The sequence below is a fragment of the Dermacentor albipictus genome, chromosome 9 (assembly GCF_038994185.2).
Source record: "Dermacentor albipictus isolate Rhodes 1998 colony chromosome 9, USDA_Dalb.pri_finalv2, whole genome shotgun sequence".
In the NCBI taxonomy this organism is placed as follows: domain Eukaryota; kingdom Metazoa; phylum Arthropoda; class Arachnida; order Ixodida; family Ixodidae; genus Dermacentor; species Dermacentor albipictus.
In genome coordinates, this window is record NC_091829.1 from 11,271,351 (window position 1) to 11,292,048 (window position 20,698).

General features: G+C 42.7%; 1 protein-coding gene across 5 annotated transcripts in view; it reads left to right on the forward strand.

The window, feature by feature from the left end:
- The window catches only part of Ndc1 (Nuclear division cycle 1), a 94,039-nt gene that overhangs the window by 46,968 nt on the left and 26,373 nt on the right, over positions 1–20,698 (forward strand). For all 5 annotated transcript variants that reach the window (XM_065443301.1, XM_065443304.1, XM_065443300.2 and 2 more), the window contains 7 exons: positions 368–473; positions 2,483–2,531; positions 7,697–7,826; positions 13,155–13,247; positions 14,911–14,992; positions 15,807–15,941; positions 17,618–17,683. In XM_065443301.1, coding sequence (XP_065299373.1) covers positions 368–473; positions 2,483–2,531; positions 7,697–7,826; positions 13,155–13,247; positions 14,911–14,992; positions 15,807–15,941; positions 17,618–17,683 — 661 coding nt within the window. The remainder of the gene's footprint in view (positions 1–367; positions 474–2,482; positions 2,532–7,696; positions 7,827–13,154; positions 13,248–14,910; positions 14,993–15,806; positions 15,942–17,617; positions 17,684–20,698) is intronic.

Below are 20,698 nucleotides of genomic sequence, written 5' to 3' on the forward strand. Positions count from 1 at the left end.
GATTCCCGTCAGCCACGTTATGATGAAGGTGGAATACTAGAACACCCATGCACATAAATTTAGGTGCATGTTAAAGAGACCCAAGTGATCAAAATTAATTCGGACCTCCCCACTGCCTGATGCACTTGGGGGCAATAATTTAACCTCTTGATAATTCAATAACCTCCCAATTTTATTTCAACTATATTGTTTAAATAAAACAAATTTCATCAAGGTTGGTTTGGCGGATGCTGCACATCATTTATCAGTTTCCATGCATTTAAATGGAAGCTCCAGAAGTAAGTCCTTCCCTCAAATAAACTCTACTTAAGCCTGCACTGTTGTCACTACAGTGTTCTTCAAAGCATTGTGCGAATTTGTTTTCCAGGTGGCATCAGTGAGAATGCACCTGCACATCAGGTCCACTGTGCTCAGAGCTACCTGGGAGACCATCAGGCATGCTTACATCTATTACCTGCTGTATTTTTTTCTAGGTGGGTAACATAATCTATGGCACCACAGTGTTCATAAATAAAAACTCTAGGGAAATATGAATCGCTAGTACCTATGCAGGTTTCTTCTGAAATACTTTACTTCCATGGGAATGAAAAGAAGCACATGGATCTGTCTAAACTTCATCCTTATGGCTTCAAACGACTGTGTGCATTATTATATTAGCCTTCTTGAAGATCACTCATCATCGCAAAATTATTGTGTTGCAATGATTTCTGTCACATAGCCTCTAATTTTTATGATTTGATGGTTTTGAAGACATTATAGACCTTTCTAACTTAGTTACCACACTCTTTGGAAGAGGATGCACGCCGTCTAGTATCCAGCTGGGCTCCATTATCATACTTGATTGTGTGGCTGGCTGCAATGGCACTTGTCTGTGTGAAAACAGCTCTTTGCCAAACTGCACAACGGTGTTCTTGTATTTTTTTTCTCGTTTGCTGGTTATGTTGTCAAAAGTAATAGTTAAACTGTGTAACTCCCTCAGGTGCTTAAGCCAATGAGCCACAATATTATTATAGTGTTGTATTTTTTTTTTTATTTGGCCCTTCCAAACACCTATGGAACACTGCTCAAAAATATATTGTAGCTTATGTCTTACTCTCTAGGCCATATATGTCTCTATGTGCCTTAAGGGAACGGAACATTTATGCGAATTTCTTAGCTGCTTCCACTTTGAATCTCCATGAAACAATTTCCTGCAGTAGGGAAGCATTAGTGAACATTGTGAATGTTGCAGCAGTTAAATGTGCAGTTTTCAAGCTTTGAGTTGGCATCATTCGTGCCCCTCTTTCGAGAGCGAGCTGCCGTGATTTGGTGTGCAGGAGCTTGTTGTCTTGTGGGCAGTTCTTATGCACCTGTATATATCTGGCCAAGACTTGTGCTCCCCTCTAGGCTCGAAAGATTTCAAATTAGAACTCATGCGACTGCTTGGCAGAATTGAAGCGACGTCAGAGTGGGCATAGCATGCTTGGTAGCTCGCCATTTGACGTACATAATGTAGACATTGTTTACTCCAATGTCCAGGAATTCAAAAACCACTCGAAGGTAGTGTTTTATTTTCAACCTTCGGGCCCTTTGATAGGTTAAATTTTTTTTGTTGCCAGGATGTGATAGCTCATCACAAGGTTGACACCTAGAAAGATGTTCATTTCTTTAGCAGACATTATGAATATGTTTTTTTATAGTGTTGCCAAGTGAAATAAAATAGTTCGATTATGGAAGCTCAGTAGTTCTATATATTGCTGCCGGTAGCTTTCTAATGCGGGTTCCATATGTATGTGTAACTCACTATGTAACTTTTTCAGACACATAGTGTCATTTGTGCAAGAAATAAATGCTCCATTTAGCATGAGTTCACCATCCGAGGTGTTAGTTAGGTAGTTATGTAATAAACTTCTATAAGGGGGGATCAAATGAAAATGAAATAGTGCCCAGCAAATGGTATTAACCATGTTTATTTCAACATCATTCCCATGGGCACCACGTACACACAAAAAAGGACACTATCAGCACTTCTTCAGAGTGATACTCAGTACAAGATGTTATACAATCCGATGTCAACTCTGTGTGTTCCATTTTCATTTGGTCGACTTTTATATATTTAGTTACATGAATTGTAAAAAAATGCTGTAATGTTCTTGTGCACCTAAAGTTGAAGAATGAACTGATTTGCAAATTAAAAACACTTAATTGTTTTTAAGCAAATGTGTGGCTAAAAAAGAAGAGTGAAGGAAGCTGCAGTGTGCTTTCTTAATGGTTCCAAGGCAAATTGTAGACAAAGCCATGTACTACCCATGCTTTTTATTGTGGCTGAACAATTGCAGCGTTGGGTTTCTCTGTATTAATGTTGGTTTGAAATTTTATGCATTGCCTATTGTGCGTATCAATATTTAATTTCATTTATTGTGGCCTTAAAGGCCCGAAGGCATTATATGAGGTGTATGTAATGATAGATGGGACTGTCATCTCTCCTCCCTCTATTTCAAAGGTTCCTTGCCAAGAAGTTGGATTTATGGTGACGTGGAACCAACCATATGGTAGGCAAGATATTTCTTTCATGCATATTCAGTTTCAGTTTATTGATCACAAACTTACAGAATAAACAGTTCAATGTACAGGGAGATGATGATAATGATGACGACGACGATGATGATGATGATGATAATAACAATGGGTCAGGTTTTGGTTCTCTGTGTGAAAATTGAAAAATACGATAAATAAGATAAACACAGAAGGTAGGGTGAAAGGTTGACAAAGTACTTTTAGGGTAGCTTTTTTATAACATTCAATAACTAAAACAGTTTGTTGATCTCACATATCGATATGAACCGACTCATGATGCATTATGTATGTATATGTATTATGTATTAACCATATATAAGAAGCCAACAAACAAGGACACCAAGAACAACATAGGGGAAATTAGTTGTACTTAATAAGGGAATTAATGAGGGTCTTAAACCCGGTAACATTGATGCCTCCAAGTAGCATGTGTGGGTTCATTGACCAGTTGCCTTCACCCAAAAAGGTAACATACTTGTGATGCCTGGAGAAGAAAGGATGTTCCATATCTGCTGCCAAGGCTTGTGAATGGTGTTGCTGGCTAACACACCCAAGGTTAGTTCTAGTTGTAAAACATGAATGCCCAAGAAAGTGGACGGGAAAATGGTGCCCCAGTAGCTAAATTGGTTAGAGCATCACACGCATAATGCGAAAAAGTGGGATCATTCCTCACCTGTGGCAAGTTGTTTTTCCATCCACTTTCATTGCCATTAATTTATTATTTCTTTAATTCAAATAAGTACAACTAATTAGTCTGAATGCACTACATAGCGTCGTGATCGAAAGTGCCTTCTGAACTTATATTACAATCTTGTCCGCTCCCGCCTTGATTATGGAGGAATAATTTATAATTCTGCAACACCAAGTGCATTAAAAACCCTAGACCCCGTCCACCATCTCGGTATCCATCTCGCGACCGGTGCTTTCAGGACAAGTCCAATCCAGGGCCTCTGCGTAGAGTCAAATCAGTGGTCACTTCATCTGCAGCGGTCATATAGCAGTTTTACATATTTTCTGAGAGTACAAGCGAACATTGAACATCCTTGCTGTTCAACCATAAACGATATCGCTGCTGCTACGCTCTTCCATAACCGACCTGTAGTGAGGAAGCCGTTTGCTTTGCGTGTGAAGAACCTCATTGCGGAAATGGGTGTTCCACTTCTTGAACATTGTCCTATGACTCAAGTAAAACTGTTGCCGCCATGGCAGTGGCAGCTCATTGACTGTGATATGTCGTTTGTATATGTCACGAAACATACGCCAGAGGCACATATTAAAATGCATTTTTTAGAACTCCAGTATAAGTACTCCTGCACTGAGTTTTACACAGATGCTTCCAAGTCAGATGTAGGGGTTTCTTACGCAGCCATCGGCCCATCTTTTTCAGAATCCGGCACCCGGAAACTAGTATATTACGGCAGAAGCCCATGCACTATTGTCGACAAAGAAGCATATAATGAAATCAAAACTTCGAAAAACAGTCGTATTTACAGACTTCCTAAGCGTTGTAAAAGCCCTGGAGTAACTCTGCAAACACACAAACCCTGTACTTATTGAGCTATACTCCATTCTGTGTAGAGCGTACACATCTAACCAGCATATCATTTTATGCTAGGTACCTGGCCATAGAAGCATTGAGGGAACTGTTCTAGCAGACCAAATGGCCAGATCAATTACATTGTAAACTACTCTTACCGCTGCGGTCCCTGCTATAGATCTGAAGCCTTTCTTACGAAGGAAACTGCGGAACCACTGGCAACACTTGTGGGATGCGGAAACAAATAATAAGCTGCACGTGATAAAGCCACAGTTAGGTTTTTGGTCTTCCATAACAAAATCACGGCAAACAGATTTCCTATTCTGTCGACTCAGAATAGGACCCATTTGGACTCATTTGGGACCCATAATTTTCTGCTTTCTGGAAATGGACCTCCAACCTGTGGTAGATGTGGGGAGAGGCTGACCGTGCTCCACGTCCTGCTGGAGTGTCGGGAAGCTGAAGCTGAGAGAAAGAAGCATTTTCTTCTGGCATACTGCTATTGTACCCCACTTTACCTGCCTATGTATCTTGGCATAGAACCGCTTTTTAATGCCAAAGCAGTCCTTGATTTCTTCAGTGATGTTTTCCTAGATGTTATTAGTCCCATACATTCGTAGTGCTTCCTCCCTTCAGAGGATGCGGCTGTGATAGCAGTATTGTATAGCACATGCCTCCAGGCGCTTGTGTCTCAAGGGCTCTGGTGAGGCCATAGTGCTGTGGCCAGTCTTTGCATATGACATGTTTTGTATATCATATCATTTTTTGCAATGTATTTTAAGGCTCATGGTACACATCAGTAGTCATCACCGTAATCTTATTACATGTAGATTTTACGCACTTTACAGCGACTATTATTTAGGCCCCTTTACAGCTACGTCACTTCAACTTCATAGAATCCATCACTCCACTGCGAAGTCGCTAAAACTGGCACGGCGTTCTTTGGCCATACCTGGCCCTTGTGCCAATAAAAACCACACATTCATTAGTTAATTAATTAATTAATTAATTCATTCACCTTATGTTGTCCTTGGTGTCTTTGTTTGTTGGCTCCTTATAATATATATATATATATATATATATATAGTATATTTAAGTTAGGAGCAATTTCAATTAGCAACAGAGTTTCTGTACTGGTCGCAAGCACACAGAAAAAAAGTTTTTGTACCTCATTTTCAAAATCAAAATAACATTAAAATGCTGGGAAATGTATATGCTGCTAATGGCGTTAGCAAGTTGGGCATAAAAGGGCAGCTTTGCCAACTTCCTTGACTTTTGAAATTGTGTCAGCTTTAAATGTGTTCCTTTTGATGCAGTGTTCACAATAAAATAACAAAATCGGTAGAGAATGCGAATAAATTCGCTTTTGCAAAAATTTCGTTGTTGCGGAATGAGACAACACAGATAGGTAATGCGTCGCAGAACGAAACTTTACTGTCAAAATTCTGTTGGCCTACATTAGCAAGCCTTGATCGAGGACAGAGAACTGCATTGCAGACAGTACAAAGTGTGCCGCATGCCTCGATCAGCAGTTGGCAGCACTGCCGTGGAGCAGTATTCTCGATCACTTGCTTGCAGAGATATGATCACTTATGCAAGATTTTGTGTGATTTGGTACTGGACACAGAGCGGCAGTGCTACGCGCATGCAGCAGCATTTCTCCAGTGTATGCTGTTGCCTGGAGACACAGACGTGTCCAGTGGCGAGCGTGAAAGTGATTGTATCTTATATACCCGAAGGCAATCAATCGAGATGAACTGTATTTGCATAAAATGTTAAAATTCTTTCAGTGGCCATGTTACAGTTGAACTTCAATACAACGATCATGGATGTAGTTAAACCTCGACATTACCAAGTCGGTGCAATCGACAATTAGCTTCGTTATATTGAAATTTGACCGCTTAGACAAATAAGTACAGTTGCCGATGGATATATTTTTGCACGGATGGGCCCGCAAGATTTTCTGAATTATGGGGCGATTGGAAAAAGCAAATTTGAATGAGAAAAAAATTCATTTTGGTGAAATAAAGAGTCTGCAATGAATGTTTCATAATTGCAGACTCATGCCGAATTTCATGCCGTGTTAAATTTCATGCCGTGTTGAATTTCATGCCGTGTTGATAATATGTTCATATCGAAGGTATGCCTTCATATCCACTCCTCCCCTGCAGCCGACAGTGTAATCTGCACTGGGATGACGCTATCATGAAAAGCGTCTGCAGTGGAGAGCAAATGCTTAAAGGCCAACAGCAACAAAATTTTCGACCCAGTGGTTGTGGCCCAAAACACTCCCAAGAATACAAAAAGGACAAAAAAATGCCTTTATTACCACTTGCCGGAAGTGACACAACTTTAACCGTGGAAAACCAGCGCCTGTGTAGTCTGCTTCCCTTTCTTGCACCATTTTTGTGTATCAGCTAACAGGTCCCACACATTTGCTAATCATAGAGTTAGTAGACACTGTTAGCTGCTTCGTGTGCTGTGCCCACGCTATTGCATGCCCGTGATGTTCTTTCATTTCCTTCTAAGTCGATGAGTTCCATCTCTGCTGTGAGACGAGGAGTACATTGAGGTGAGCAAGCCCAAGCTAGACGACCTTAGCTACCTTAGACCGAGCAGGCAACTAGCATCTGTGGTAAAGGATAGGAAGTAGTGGACACTCGGGTGCCAAGTGCACGTAAAGTTTCGTCCATTTATCTCCTGCATTGCAGGATCGTCTGCCGCTGCAACTACAAACTGTGCGCGCAAAATGTAGACTGTGCAGCTTTGTCAAGTGTAGCTTACAATTTTACATGCTTTGTGCATGTTGGCTGGTCTGCATTGCACTTACTGGCTGTGGTGTGGTGCATGCTTGCATCCAGACTGCTGGGAAAAATGTGTTCTGCCCTTTTCAGCACAGCATTGTGCATTGCACAGTGATCACTTGTGTTTGAGTATGCAAGACATTGATATTCTTACGACAACTCATATCAGGCCAGTGTGCAATGAGAAAGCATGCCAAGCGAGACACCCATCAGTAAAAAAAATTTTGAGAGAGTGATGCTCCTGGGCAACTAGGTGCAACTTGGAGATCAGCAGTCGTGTACTGTCCTGGGATTATCATCATATCTGCATCCCTAGCGCTCACCGCCAGTTACTCGGGTCGTTTGCTTAGGAGCTACTTGAATGCTGCTAATGAGATTAGACAGTTACCAGCCCTGCGACTTTGCCAAGATTATGAAAGGAAAAATTGGCATCCACCCGTATGTGGCATGAAGCTACAAAGGAAACCCACAAGGGTTTCTCAGAAACAAAGCTTCATAGTTAAAGAAAAATTCACTCTGGTCAGGAATTCAAACACGGCACCAACGCCTTTCCGGGGCGGTCGCTGTACCATCTAAAGTAACCAGGAGGCTAGCTGATCGCAGCGCGAGCACGATTTAATCTCCAACTTGAAGCTCAAGGAGAATGAATATGGCAAATCAGTTCTGCAGAATTCCACAAGGTGGAGGAAAGGTTCATGCAAGAAAAAATTGGCAGGCTACTGCGAATCTTTTGTGTGGATACATCATTCTTTTTATCTCATGTTAATGTTTTCAAAACTACATGGCTGTTGCTGCCTAGGATTGGCGACCTGCAGACAATATGTGGTCTGGTGGACTTGCGGCTTTTCTGGGCACTGGTAGTCACTGGCACTGCTCTCAGAACTCTGGACCAGCTGGCTGTACAGATGCGAGACTGCTTTCTCACCAAGGTGTGGACTGTCTCACTTTTTTCTCGGCTTTGTTTCATTTAAAAGTTCTAGCCTGTCGGTGTATTTTCATTTGTCATTATGGAATACTATGGAGACACAAGCATGTATGATGATCGTGATTTATTGACATCCTCTTTGAATTGGGGCAGTGACAAATAATCACCTACCCTGCTCTAGTTACTCAGGTACGCTATGCATGCTTTCGATGTTGCATTTTTATATACATCTTGTTAACCTTTTCTTCCTCAAAACTTCTCTATCTGCAGTGTACCGCTACCTATGTCTGTAATGAATCGCGTCATTCAGTCTCTGCCCTGCTTCTTTCTCTACCAATACTTCTAAACGTCTCTTGCTTAACTTGACTGCTAACCGAATGATACTTCTATCCACTTAACTCTAAGAGCTAAGAGCTGGATCCCTTTGCATTCCATTAGGATGTGCTTAGTGGTCTGGAATTTTGCTGAAGCTGAAGCCTCATCTAGTTGTGAATATTTGCTCTGGTATGTTTTTGTCCTTAGGGAACCAGCTCGAGCCTCAAATAGCAAAGTACTTCCTTTTGTTTTATCGTACACATTTGCCCTTCTAATTTCTTTCTTCCCAATCCTGTATATTGACACGTGTACTTGTATATCTCTATTGGGTGACCACGTTTCACCGCCTAACAAATGTTATCGCACACTGCAGGACGTGCCTGCATGTATCGGAAGTTTCTCGAAAGTTATCGATGGTTCTGTCCGCTGTCTGTTTTTACTGAATCTTGTGTTATCTGATTTCATCGTGTGACGCGAATGGTGCCAGACTTTGTGGAAGACACGGGTGTCCCAGCGATTAGTCTGGAACATTCGACGACTGATGTATAAAAGCTGATGCGCTTGACCCGCTGATCAGATTTTGACGATCGCCGACTGTGTTCACCGTTGTCGCCGTTCTTTAAATGTAGCCTGTTTTTGCGGGCACTGGTTCGCTCAATAAAAGTTAGTTTCGTCTTTCACGGTATTGATACTGTGTTCTTTATACGTCACTACCACGTGACATCTGGTAGAGGTATCGACGCGGCCTGTCGATAAGTTCATGAGAAAGCCTTCCGGGAGCTAGCAGAGCGCTGTCTAGAAAGCAAACTAAACAAACAAGCTCCGAATGGCGGTACGCTGTCTGAAAGGCAAACTCGAACAAAATGGCGAGAGCAGCCAATCCACGGGTTTGCCGCAATAGCCATAATATGATGTAATGATCGCGATGTTGATGTGACCTATAATTCAGGCAAAGCCTCCAATGTCCGCATTTGCAGTTAAATCTAAGGTGTAGTGCTCTGACTAAGGCAAGGCCTCAGGGATTAGAATCTACCGTGTAATCTCTGAAGCTATACTTGATGTCTCACATCTCTGAGGCTATACTTGTCATCTTGTCGAGGTTGCCAGAGGAGATAATGGCGGCAGAGTCGGCGCATGTTACAGCCATTGACGGAGTTTTGATAATTGAATGTAGCGCTGGCAGCTGTCCGGTATATCAATCATCTTTACACAGAATACCTTAGTAACTTGAGATTCGCTGATGATATTGCCTTGCTTAGTAACTCAGGGGACCAACTGCAATGCATGCTCACTGACCTGGAAAGGCAAAACAGAAGAGTGGGTCTAAAAATTTATCTGCAGAAAACTAAAGTAATGCTTAACAGTCTCGGAAGAGAGCAGCAATTTACAATAGGCAGCGAGGCACTGGAAGTCGTAAGGGAATACATCTACTTAGGGCAGGTAGTGACTCGGATCTGGATCATGAGACGGAAATAATAAGAAGAATAAGAATGGGCTGGGGTGCGTTTGGCAGGCATTCTCAGATCATGAACAGCAGGTTGCCATTATCCCTCAAGAGAAAAGTGTATAATAGCTGTGTCTTACCAGTGCTCACCTACGGGGCAGAAACCTGGAGGCTTACGAAAAGGGTTCTACTCAAATTGAGGACGACGCAATGAGCTATGGAAAGAAGAATAATAGGTGTAACGTTAAGGGATAAGAAAAGAGCAGATTGGGTGAGGGAACAAACGCGAGTTAATGACATCTTAGTTGAAATCAAGAAGAAGAAATGGGCATGGGCAGGACATGTAATGAGGAGGGAAGACAACCGATGGTCATTAAGGGTTACGGACTGGATTCCAAGGGAAGGGAAGCGCAGCAGGGGGCGGCAGAAAGTTAGGTGGGCGGATGAGATTAAGAAGTTTGCAGGGACGGCATGGCCACAATTAGTACATGACCGGGGTTGTTGGAGAAATATGGGAGAGGCCTTTGCCCTGCAGTGGGCGTAACCAGGCTGATGATGATGATGAAGAGAGAGAGAGAGAGAGAGAGAGAGGAAAGGGGAAAGGCAGGGAGGTTAACCAGAGAAAAAAAAATCCGGTTGGCTACCCTACGCTGGGGAGAGAGGGGAGGGGGAGGTAAAGTGGAAACAAAGTAGAGATAAGGAAAGGAAGGAGCATAGACACACAATCACAATCGGTCACTGTCACCGAACACTGTCATCGCACAGCACACTGACACTTGTAGCAACATTAACATCTGTTCAGGCTACAGTCGCCTGTCCAGTTCTGTCGCCCTCAAGAACCGCAGCAGTGCCCTCGTCGCCCTCTGCTGCGATGGCTTATGATGGCGGTATCTGAAAATGAGTTCCTCTGTGAGAGGTCTGTGGTCAAAACGCGCTATCGCGGTTGCAAGTGATTGTCTCTGTAAATTATATCGAGGACAGTCACAAAGAAGGTGTTGAAAAGTCTCTTCGTTACCACAGTCCTCACACGAGGCGTCGTCGGCCCATCCAATTCGGTAAGCGAAAGACTTGGTGAAAGCCACCCCTAGCCATAGGCGACAAAGCAGGGTAGCTTCGCGACGACAGAGCCCAGCTGGAATACAAAGGCGTAAGGAGGAGTCAAGCTGGTGGAGTCGGTAGTTGTGAAAACTTCCAGCGTTCCACAAGGATAACGTGATGTGACGGCTGATCATTCGAAGTTTTCGAGCGGCATCGGTCCTTGATAACGGTATCGGCTCCTCTTCGTCCCCTTGAAGAGCCGACCGAGCAGCGTTATCAGCGTGTTCGTTCCCTATGACTCCGCAGTGACTTGGAAGCCACTGAAATGTCACGTGGTGTCCTTTCTCAGTTAAGGTATGAATGAGTTCTCTAATCTCAAATACCAGTTGTTCGTGTGGTCCGCGCCGCAGGGCCGATAGCAAAGATTGCAGTGCAGCCTTGGAGTCACTGAATATAGACCACCTTCGAGGTTGTTCTTGGTTGACGAGACGAAGTGCAGCGCGAAGGGCTGCAAGTTCCGCGGCCATCGGTGTCGTTGGGTGACCTGTCTTGAAACTGATAGTGGTGGCTTTCGCTGGGAAGACCACGGCTCCAGAGGAACACTGGAGAGTTGCCGATCCATCAGTATAAATATGTACGTGTTCGGCGTACCTCTCGTGCAAAAGAAGCAGAGTTAGTTGTTTAAGAGCTGGTGATGACAGCTCAGATTTTTTCCTGATTCCTGGTACGGTGAGGTGCACTGCGGGTCGAGCCAAACACCATGGAGGAATCGATGGCTTAGTTGCGGGGGTGTAGCCTGATGGGAGGCAGGTGTAATACTCCGAAATCGTAGTACAAAAGGCTGCCTGCGGCCTTTCTGATGGTAGTGTTGCCAGATGGTATGATGATGAAGATTGTCTATGGGGCTATTGGTGGTGCTGCGAAGCTGTATGAATTCCCAAGCATGTCTGGATTAATGGTGTCCGATTTATCGGTTGGCGGCTGTAGTCAGCGATGCCTTCAGGCCAATAAGAAGTTTATTGAATATTAGATGCCATTGGAATGACTAATTGGGAGAAGCATTTGGTTAGAAGATTTTGTCATGGTTGACAAGGAGGCAGAACCCTGTTTCAACAGATTTTTACATTGTCTGTGTACATATTGCTTTTTATCGAATACTGGATTGCCGGAAACCCAGATAGCATTAGCAATGCTGGCAGCATACTGCTAGCAACCTCTTTTATTTTTTTATTTATTATTTGCAAGTACTTTACAGGCCTTCGAGAAGGCATTGTGTAAGGCGGGAAATACAGTAACATATTCTTGTGTTGCTTTGTATTGTACGGTATTGACCAACCAAATGTTTGAAATGTCCTTGTGTTGCATAGGAAAATCAAAATGGACTGCATGTTAATGGTTATGTCGCTCCTGATGTGTTTCACCAGCAGCTAAATGGTATGTGGTTGGTCAGTTCTATTATAGCTGGTCAATGCTAGGCATGACCATCGGAAAATGGAAGGCACAAGACTGGAAGTTTGCGTGGTCAAGAGGTGGCAAACTATTCGCAAGGAAAGACGAACAGTCCAATGCGGTCAATGCGTGAAAAAAACACACGATGAATTCCCATAGCGAAGTTTCTGAACTCCTGTTGTGAACTTTGTTTTTGTATACCTCCGTTTGTCGTTTCCCTGCTTTTCTTCCACCAATCTTCCAATCGCCTCTTACTAATCTCTATTGCGGACATGATTACTTGCCCCCTGCTCTTGCTGTACCCAAGGACTTCAAGGAGGCCAGTGATTTCTAAATGGACTGTTGGGCAGATATTTTCACATTCTAATAGAACGTGCTCTATAATTTCCCAAGCTTTACCTCAGCAGGCACATGCTTCTTCTTCCTTCTTATATCTCACTTTATAAGTGCATGTTCTAACGCATTCTTATCTCGCTTCGAAAAGTAATGAGCTTCCTTTTGAGTTATCATAAATTGTTTCTTTCCTGATTTCGTTTTTTCCTCTTAGGTAGTTACTTGTGGCAGGTTTCTTTTCCATTGCTGCCACTCATGCCATTATCTCAGCCTCTCTGGCTTTCTGCTTAACGTTCTTTGTTGCTATATTGCTCACCACGCATGCCGAATACTTGCTGGTAAGCTTACTAGTTCTTTTTCTCCACTGTGAATCAATGTTATTCTTGTACAAATACTTTAACGCTCTCCCAGCCCATTTACTTTCTTCCATATTCTTCAGTCATTCTTGATAATTAATTTTACTGTGAGCTTCCCTCTAGCAGCTGTTGGCCCTCTAGCAGTGGCCCCTTATGGTAGAGTGGTGTACCACTTCCCTGTCAACGCACGGCAGCATATTTTTGGGAGTATTTGTGTTGCCACTCATTGATTTTATTGGTATGATTTGATTGGAAGTACAAAGTGTAAAATGCTTGACTTAGTTTTTAATTCTATATTCTTTACTTTTAATGAAAGGCATTGCAAATCATTTATGGGATAATAATTGTCTTCTTTTTAAGCTTGCAGTTGTGCTAAGACGGCTCTTTCTCTTGGTAGGGCCATGTTTTTCCTGTCATGGTCCAATGTGATGCAGACAAGCCCATGCAGCTGTCAACGGCCATGGCATCACGTGGCTGTGCTTTTGTGCAGGTGTGTGACACCAACATGAAGAAGGTTCACCTTGGGGCCAACTCAGATTTCCCTCTTAAAATGCCTATGAAATGTAGCAGTATTCTTGTTAGACAACTACCGAACCGATGTGAATGAACTTTGTGTCATTTGAGAGAGAACGCTGAATTCTCTTAACTGTAGAATGCAGAATTTTGATTTAGGGCCTCAAATTATTGACAGAACCTGCCCGAAATTGCCAAGATTAAGAAAAGCAAGACTGAAGCACATAGTTTAAAAAACTGTAACTGTGAACTCAAAGCAAATATCACAGTTTTGTATAGTGCATCTCTTAAAGCACCTCAAGTGGAGAAATTGGATATATGTGTTTATAGTTAACGGTAAACTGTTAACAGTGTTTCTAAGGGTTTTTCAAAAGTCCTACTAGCAGGTTAGTGGTATACAGTAGAACCTCTCTAATACATTTTCCATGGGACCGCATGAAAAAAATAAAAATAATTTCCAGGGATGTATTATGAAAACATGCTGTTAAACTTATGAGAACTATCTGTTACATATTAAAACACTCTTTAAAAGATTTACAGTCTCCACCGTCTAATTTGGACCTTTCGGGGACTGCCTAAATGTTAATTGGGAGTCCAAAGTGTTGGATTCGTCAAAAAAGGGGAGTCGCATTCTAAGATGATAACTACTGGGGATATTTTCAGTTTCGAAAGCGTTTGCGTGACAAGTGCCTGGGGTGCATTGGCATCTACGAATGACAACATTCTTGGCACAGTGCCAAGCACGCTGTGTTATCACAGTGCCAGGATCATCAAAGCATTCGGTGGTATGAAAGTGATAGCAGTCTCCTTGAAAGCGATCATATGAGATTATGGCCCAAGTTTGTCAAAATGTTGCTGCGCGCACATGCGCTTGCTTGTGACATGGTGAGTCCGTACTTCGACCATTGTCATGCTGTCACCACAGATAGACGGAAGTACAGTCAATGCATGCACCGAATCCTTCTCCCATATCAATATAACTAAAGTCGACTAAGCTGTGATTGCCCAATCATTGCAGATTTCTTTGCAACAGCCATTGTCCAGCTTTTTTCTCACTTAATTGCTGCCTTCTACGGTGCAGGTGTTGAGAGTGGGCTTGGCACCACTTGAAACTGCTTGCATAAGTCACCTGGGATCGTATCACTAATTAACACAAAAATAAACAATGCTGGACATGCAGAACTGCCACGACAAACGGCAAATGCAGTCGAAGCAGCCTACAGCCTTTCAATACTTAGCGGCTCTACTTGACTTATTCTGCGGCTTGGGTAGCTTGGATGCCGTCTGTGATGCTGGATCTACGCTTTGCTAGTTTCAGTTTCAAGGAGGAACTGGTGACATGGCCGACAATTATGCTGGCCTCATATTAAAGCCAAAATATTGCTATTTTTGCCTGTTTCTGTGGCCAAATGGGCATGCTCTTGTGCAGGCGAAGTCTGAATGTTTAATGGCATGTCGTAATGTATCTGAAATTTTGCAAACTGGGGCATCAAAAGTGCACATTGGTAGTGGTCAGAAGTGCACAGCAGGGAGCGTTGTGCGGTTGATGTTTTTCTTTAATTTTTTTTAATGTTATAGATGGTGCTTGCTTTTGATAGTGTAGATTCGAGACTTGCATGTTTGCTACTTCTGTGATGCAGTACCTGAGTTTCCAGGACTTCAGGCACCTGGCTGAGCATTCTCGAGCACGGCGAGCGCAGGTGTTTGCTGTCAGCACACCAGGTATGCTGGCACATTCACTCATAAACCCTGCACACTTCTGGTATAGCCATAATTGTTTTGCTATGTATCTCTTAATCATTGTGCCTGTCTGCTTTAGGAAGGTACTAGTACATTCTCTGCTAGTGTGAAAGGGAACATGTGGTTACATGGGCTCATTGTGCCCTATTCCTTTTTGGTTGTGTGTGTTTGCACTTCCAAACAACCATGAATCTATGCCACCCGGCCCAGTTATCCACTCTCCTGCATGAAAGGGAACACTTCATCTTTGTTCAAACATGAGATTCTTGCGAATGTGTGAGTCAGAACCTCAATCACTGCTACTTGTTATGCTGTTTTCGTGTTGAAGCATCCCGTTCATGGAACTTTTGCTTATTACAAGCACACACAAAAGGAATTATCGGCAGTGAATGCAAATCTGGTGTTATTGGAGGAAAGTACATACCGAAAGAATAACAAGTAAAGAATAGAGAAGAAAAACATATGAAGGGGGAGGAGGCATAATAAATGAAGGGATGATAAAATAAAAGTAGAAGGGTGTGTGTGTGTGTGTGTGTGTGTGTGTGTGTGTGTTGTGTGTGTTTGTGTTTGTGTGTATCAACAAGGGACGCACTTCAGAACAACAGAAGAGCGAGAACGTTCCACCACACTAATCAGTGAGGCACTCAATGTCTGGCATGTGGTCCACAAATTGGCACAAATTTAGACCACTTTAGTGATAAGTATGTTTAGTTTAAATTAGGAGGTCTGAATTTTGACATTGTTGCTATGTGAGGCTGTGTAGAAGCAGATTCACTCTGCTCGACGTTTTCTGCAGGCTTCCACCCATTGCACTGGGGTGCACTTTGTGAAGGGTGCTTGGTTCCTGTGCGCCAATTCAGCCAGGCACTGGGGCAAGTGGATGTCCCACCGCCGACACGAACAAGTCAGCCCCCACCTACAACTTCTCAGAGTGAGTGTACTACTACAGTAGAACCTCATTGATACGTTCCCGTTACGTATGCTTTCCCGGCACCAGCATTTGCATTTTAGAACATGAAAAATTACCCAGTAGAGTTACGCTCATTTTTGACAGGTTCATATGTTCCCGGAGAACACGATTCTTTGGCACCAATGTTCAGCATGTTGCCAAACTGCGATCGTATGATACGTTTTTCAGCCGCTAGATTCCATGTAAATAAGAAAATACGAGAACAGTATGTAGCTGCCTGGCATGGCAGCTTCGCAATATTTGCCCGCCCTCTCATGTGAAAATGCCGCCAAGCACTCAGTTTCTCACTTACCAGGTACCAGGAAATCTCCGGGCTTGTCGCACGTGGCATTCACAGCTATCATCGCCAATTCTATTGCTGTAAGCATCTTCGCCTATCTGTTTCACAGCACGGGGTGCCGTCGGAAGAGTAGCGCACACCTTTAATAGGTGGTAAGCAAAATGCACTGCTGTTCCGTGGTGCAGACTGCGATCGTATATGCTTTCTGGCTGCTAGACCCCATGTGAACAAGAAAAAGTGTGAGGTGTGCGATTGAGAACAGTATGTAGCTGCCTGGCGTGGCAGCCTCACTGCAGTACTCGCCCTCCCTCACAAGTGAAAATAACGGCACAGTTTCTTATTCTGGTACCAGCAAATCCCCGCCCCCTGTCATTGCAAGTCGCATACACAGCTATTGCCACCAAACCTACTGCTATAAGCATGTACACCTATCTGTTTTACAGTGCTTGGTGCATAGTGCCATTGTTGCCATACCGCTACCAATCACACTAGCATACTGCTACCGTGCAATAGGAAAACAACAAGCCGCCTCTCAGGTTGCTAGCGCACTCCCAGCTCGACGTGCGTCAGCGTCTCATGCTGCAATGACTCGCGCGACGCTTCTCATCATGTAAATGTAAATGAAAGTTATCTGTCAAATTTTTTTATTTATTTCGAATCGCACATTTTCCTGGTTAGTACGTTTCTTCTTGCAGCCTTTTCCAAAAGAACTAGGCTCTACTGTATATCATGTGCTATGTCTTGGCTGTGTGAGACTTGCATTCACCTTCCTGAAGGGGACCTTAAAGAGCAACGTGAAGTCAGTTTACACTGATATGGTATTCATTCGAAACTGTATTTTTGTTAATTATGCTGTGAGATGCTGATTACAAGAAAAGAAAATGAAAGTCAAATTTATCTTCCTTAAATTTTTGTGCCTGAACACCAGTTTGTGCACATCAGTGTGCCTTCATAGACTTCCTAGTATCTCCTTTAGTATTTGGATTGTTCTTGAGTAAATTGTCTGGAAACTTGCTAAATTCAGTCGTTCACTTTTTGAGAACACTATAGTCCATTTTAGTAATGAAAAGTGGGCTAAGCCTGAGCAGACACTATCAAAATCCATGGTGTCATGGCGAGCTGTTGTGAAAAACTTCAAGGTGGCATCACTATCTGTCTTTCGTTATTGCATCTTTTCTAGTGGTGGCGGCGGTGGCATTTTTATTGATTGCGTTGTTGTGGTTCTAAATGTGCTCTATACACTAAGCAATCACTGTCTTGATTAATCAGAGCAGTGTAAAATTTTCGGCACGTTAAATGCTGCACTAGGGAACTATTGTTAATATTTTGTGATTTTTGGCTGACTGTGGTGTTGCAGCTTCCAAAGCACCTGAGAATCTTTCCTTCGTACGAATGCGGCCACTGATGGCAACAACACCACCACGTGAGTCAATCTCTTCACCTACTTCTACTGTTTGTCTTTAGTTGTTCCAAAAACATTGAATAGATTGTACTGTACACTGCATGTTTCTTTCGTTTAATGTAAAGAAATGGAAAGGTAGGCCTCTATAGGGCCAGCTGTGCTGAAACATGACCCATGTTATCTTTTACTTGAAGATTCAACATAATATACAATCGTATTTGCTTGATTTTTGAACCACTAAAAGGAATGTGACGAATATGCAAATGTTGAATAATCAAATGGGCAAGGTGATTGAAACAGGAGGTGCTGAAAATGACCATTAGTGGAAAAATTGAGGGAATAGTTTAACAGCACAAGCAAAAGAGGAAGACAAAGGAAATAAACGAAATTACAGGACAAGTGCTTACTTCCAACTACTACTACAGCATACATAGCTACAAAAAAAGGCACGATAAACCAGATACAAAAATCTTGTGTACTAATTGTACAAGCAGAACAAACAAACAAACAAACAAGCAAGATGACTACATGTGACATTAAAAAAGTGTAGATCTTTTCGTTGATAAATTAAAGGTATACTGACGCATAATTTGTCGTAGTGCTCCATTTCAGCACCTTCTGATTGTTTCTGATTGTGAACCCAGGCAGCACACAAGCCTGGGTTCACAGCCATGCTCCTTGCAATGTACAGCCAAATGACGCTTTCATTGAACAAATCATTGATGCAGCAACTTATTTGGCCAATGTAATACAGTTGAACCCACTTCTAACTATATCAGTTTTAACAATATGTACAGTAGAACCTCATTGATATAATCCCATTATGCATGATTTCCCGGCGCCAACATTCCCGATCAAAAACGCAAAAATTACCCAGTACAGTTACATTTATTTTTTAGCGGCTCATACGTTCCTGGAATACACAATCTTTTGGCACCATTGTTCAGTAGATCGCCAAACTGCTAGATCCCATATAAACAAGCAAAGGGGCAAGGCATGCGTGATTGAGAACAGTAGCCACCTGCTGCAGCAGCTTTCCTCCAATGCTTGCCCACTAGTCTCACATGAAAACACTAGTGTGCTCTAAATTTCTTATTCCGGAACTAGCAAATCTCCTCCCAAGTCGTCGCACACGCATTTACAGCTATCGCTGCTAATCCTATTGCAATAGTTGTACAGCACTCTTTCAATAGGTGATAACCCAAAGGTAGTGACTACAGTGACGGGGCCTGGTACTTTAACATCAGCACTACAGTGACGGGGCCTGTCACTTTAACAACAACACTGTAGCGATGGGGCCGCCACTATAACGACGCCGGTGTTGGGGACGAGCCTTAGAGTTTCGTACAACTATGGGGGCGGGGACTTATGGAGTCGCCATCTGTCGGAAGCGCCTTACTTGCGTTGTCTGAAGGATAACGCGATGCGCTCCGCATAGGTTTGGCTATTGGCGCTAAATAATGAGACTATGCGGGAGCCCTCCTGGACATTTTTGAAAGTACTCTCGAAATGACACAAGTATTTTACCTTTAAAATAATAATCTTGCACAAACAGAAAGCACAGAATAGTTTACAGATGCTATCTCTTTACCTACTACGTGCAGTAAGCTGGGACACTGCATGCGGTCGCCGCAGTCGATTCCCCCGAACCGGTTTCTTGTGTGAAAGGCAGGCAATCGCTGAGAGAAAACTATGTGAAATATGTTCTTATAGCAAGCTGTATATGTAACCAAATGGACCAAAGCAGAATGAAGCTTCAATGCAGCAATCACACGGGTTTGCAGTGACCGACTGCGCGTTTTTGCACCATACCGTGAGCTTTATGCCGCAGTATATGAGCATTTGACAGTACGCAAGCAACCATTGTTACATGGACACTACCAGAGCTGTTCAAAAATAATTTCATTATAGCTAAGCTTCGACGCCTACGGCGACTTGTGATGTGCCGTCGCGAGTGTTTCCTTCTTCTTTTCTTCTAAAGTCTTGGAAGCTTCAATGTAATTATTTCTCAAGTTGCATCACACTGTATGTTTATCAGTCTTCTAAGTGAGCAATTACCGGCTGCTTCTTTTCTTAATCCAGCTGAATGTTGATTTGTCAGGTGCTACACTAGCGTGAACATATGCCATGCCTTTTTTTAATGTTCTTTTTACCATTTTATTTCCATTCTAGTGAACTTTCTTTCTCTCTTTCTTTATTATTATCATCATAGGTGTTACAGTGCATACACAAAAGACTGTTGGACCCAATAGCCGCAGGCTAGAGGATGGACCCGGATATGCGAAATATAATAGACATTCAGTACAAGCATAGGGGGATCAATACAGAGCATGAATGCAACACATGAGCACGTTAATAACAGAAAAAAAAAAGAATTTTTTATGGCATGCATAGAAATTATCACCAGTTACATAAATTGTCAAACCGCAAACAACAGAACGCCAAGCAAGAATACAGGCACAAAATCAGTGGTTTATAGCTAATAAACAGTGCTTTGCCGAAATTTTGTGTTTCTTATTTTGGAAGGTATGTTGTTCCATGTCTTAACTCCAACACATTCAAGTAGTTTTTTGCCATATACATTATGTACAGGAGGCAGGCTGAAATTTCCAGCGGCAGTACTTCTGGTATGATGATGAAAAAAATGTGGACACTGGGAAAGGATGATTACTTTCACAACACTGTTTACGTAGCTAGCTGTTTTATGCTCTCGCATAAGATCGAATGGCAATATTTTTAGTTCATTGAACACTGGCCTGCTGGGTGTATCGGTTCCCAAGTGCGTCATGATTCTTAACCCTTTCGCTGCCGGACCTTTCTAGCCGTGACGCACCCCCAGTGTCGGCTTGGTTTCAGGGAACGAGCATAACAGGGAATGAACATAGCAATTTATTTTTGATTATGATTGGTATACAAATAACATAGTCAATGCAATATGCACATTTCAGTGTTCTGCAGCTGTTGTTAGTAATCATCATCATCATCATCATCATCAGCCTGACTATAACATCCGTTCAACATCCGAATCTGACGATG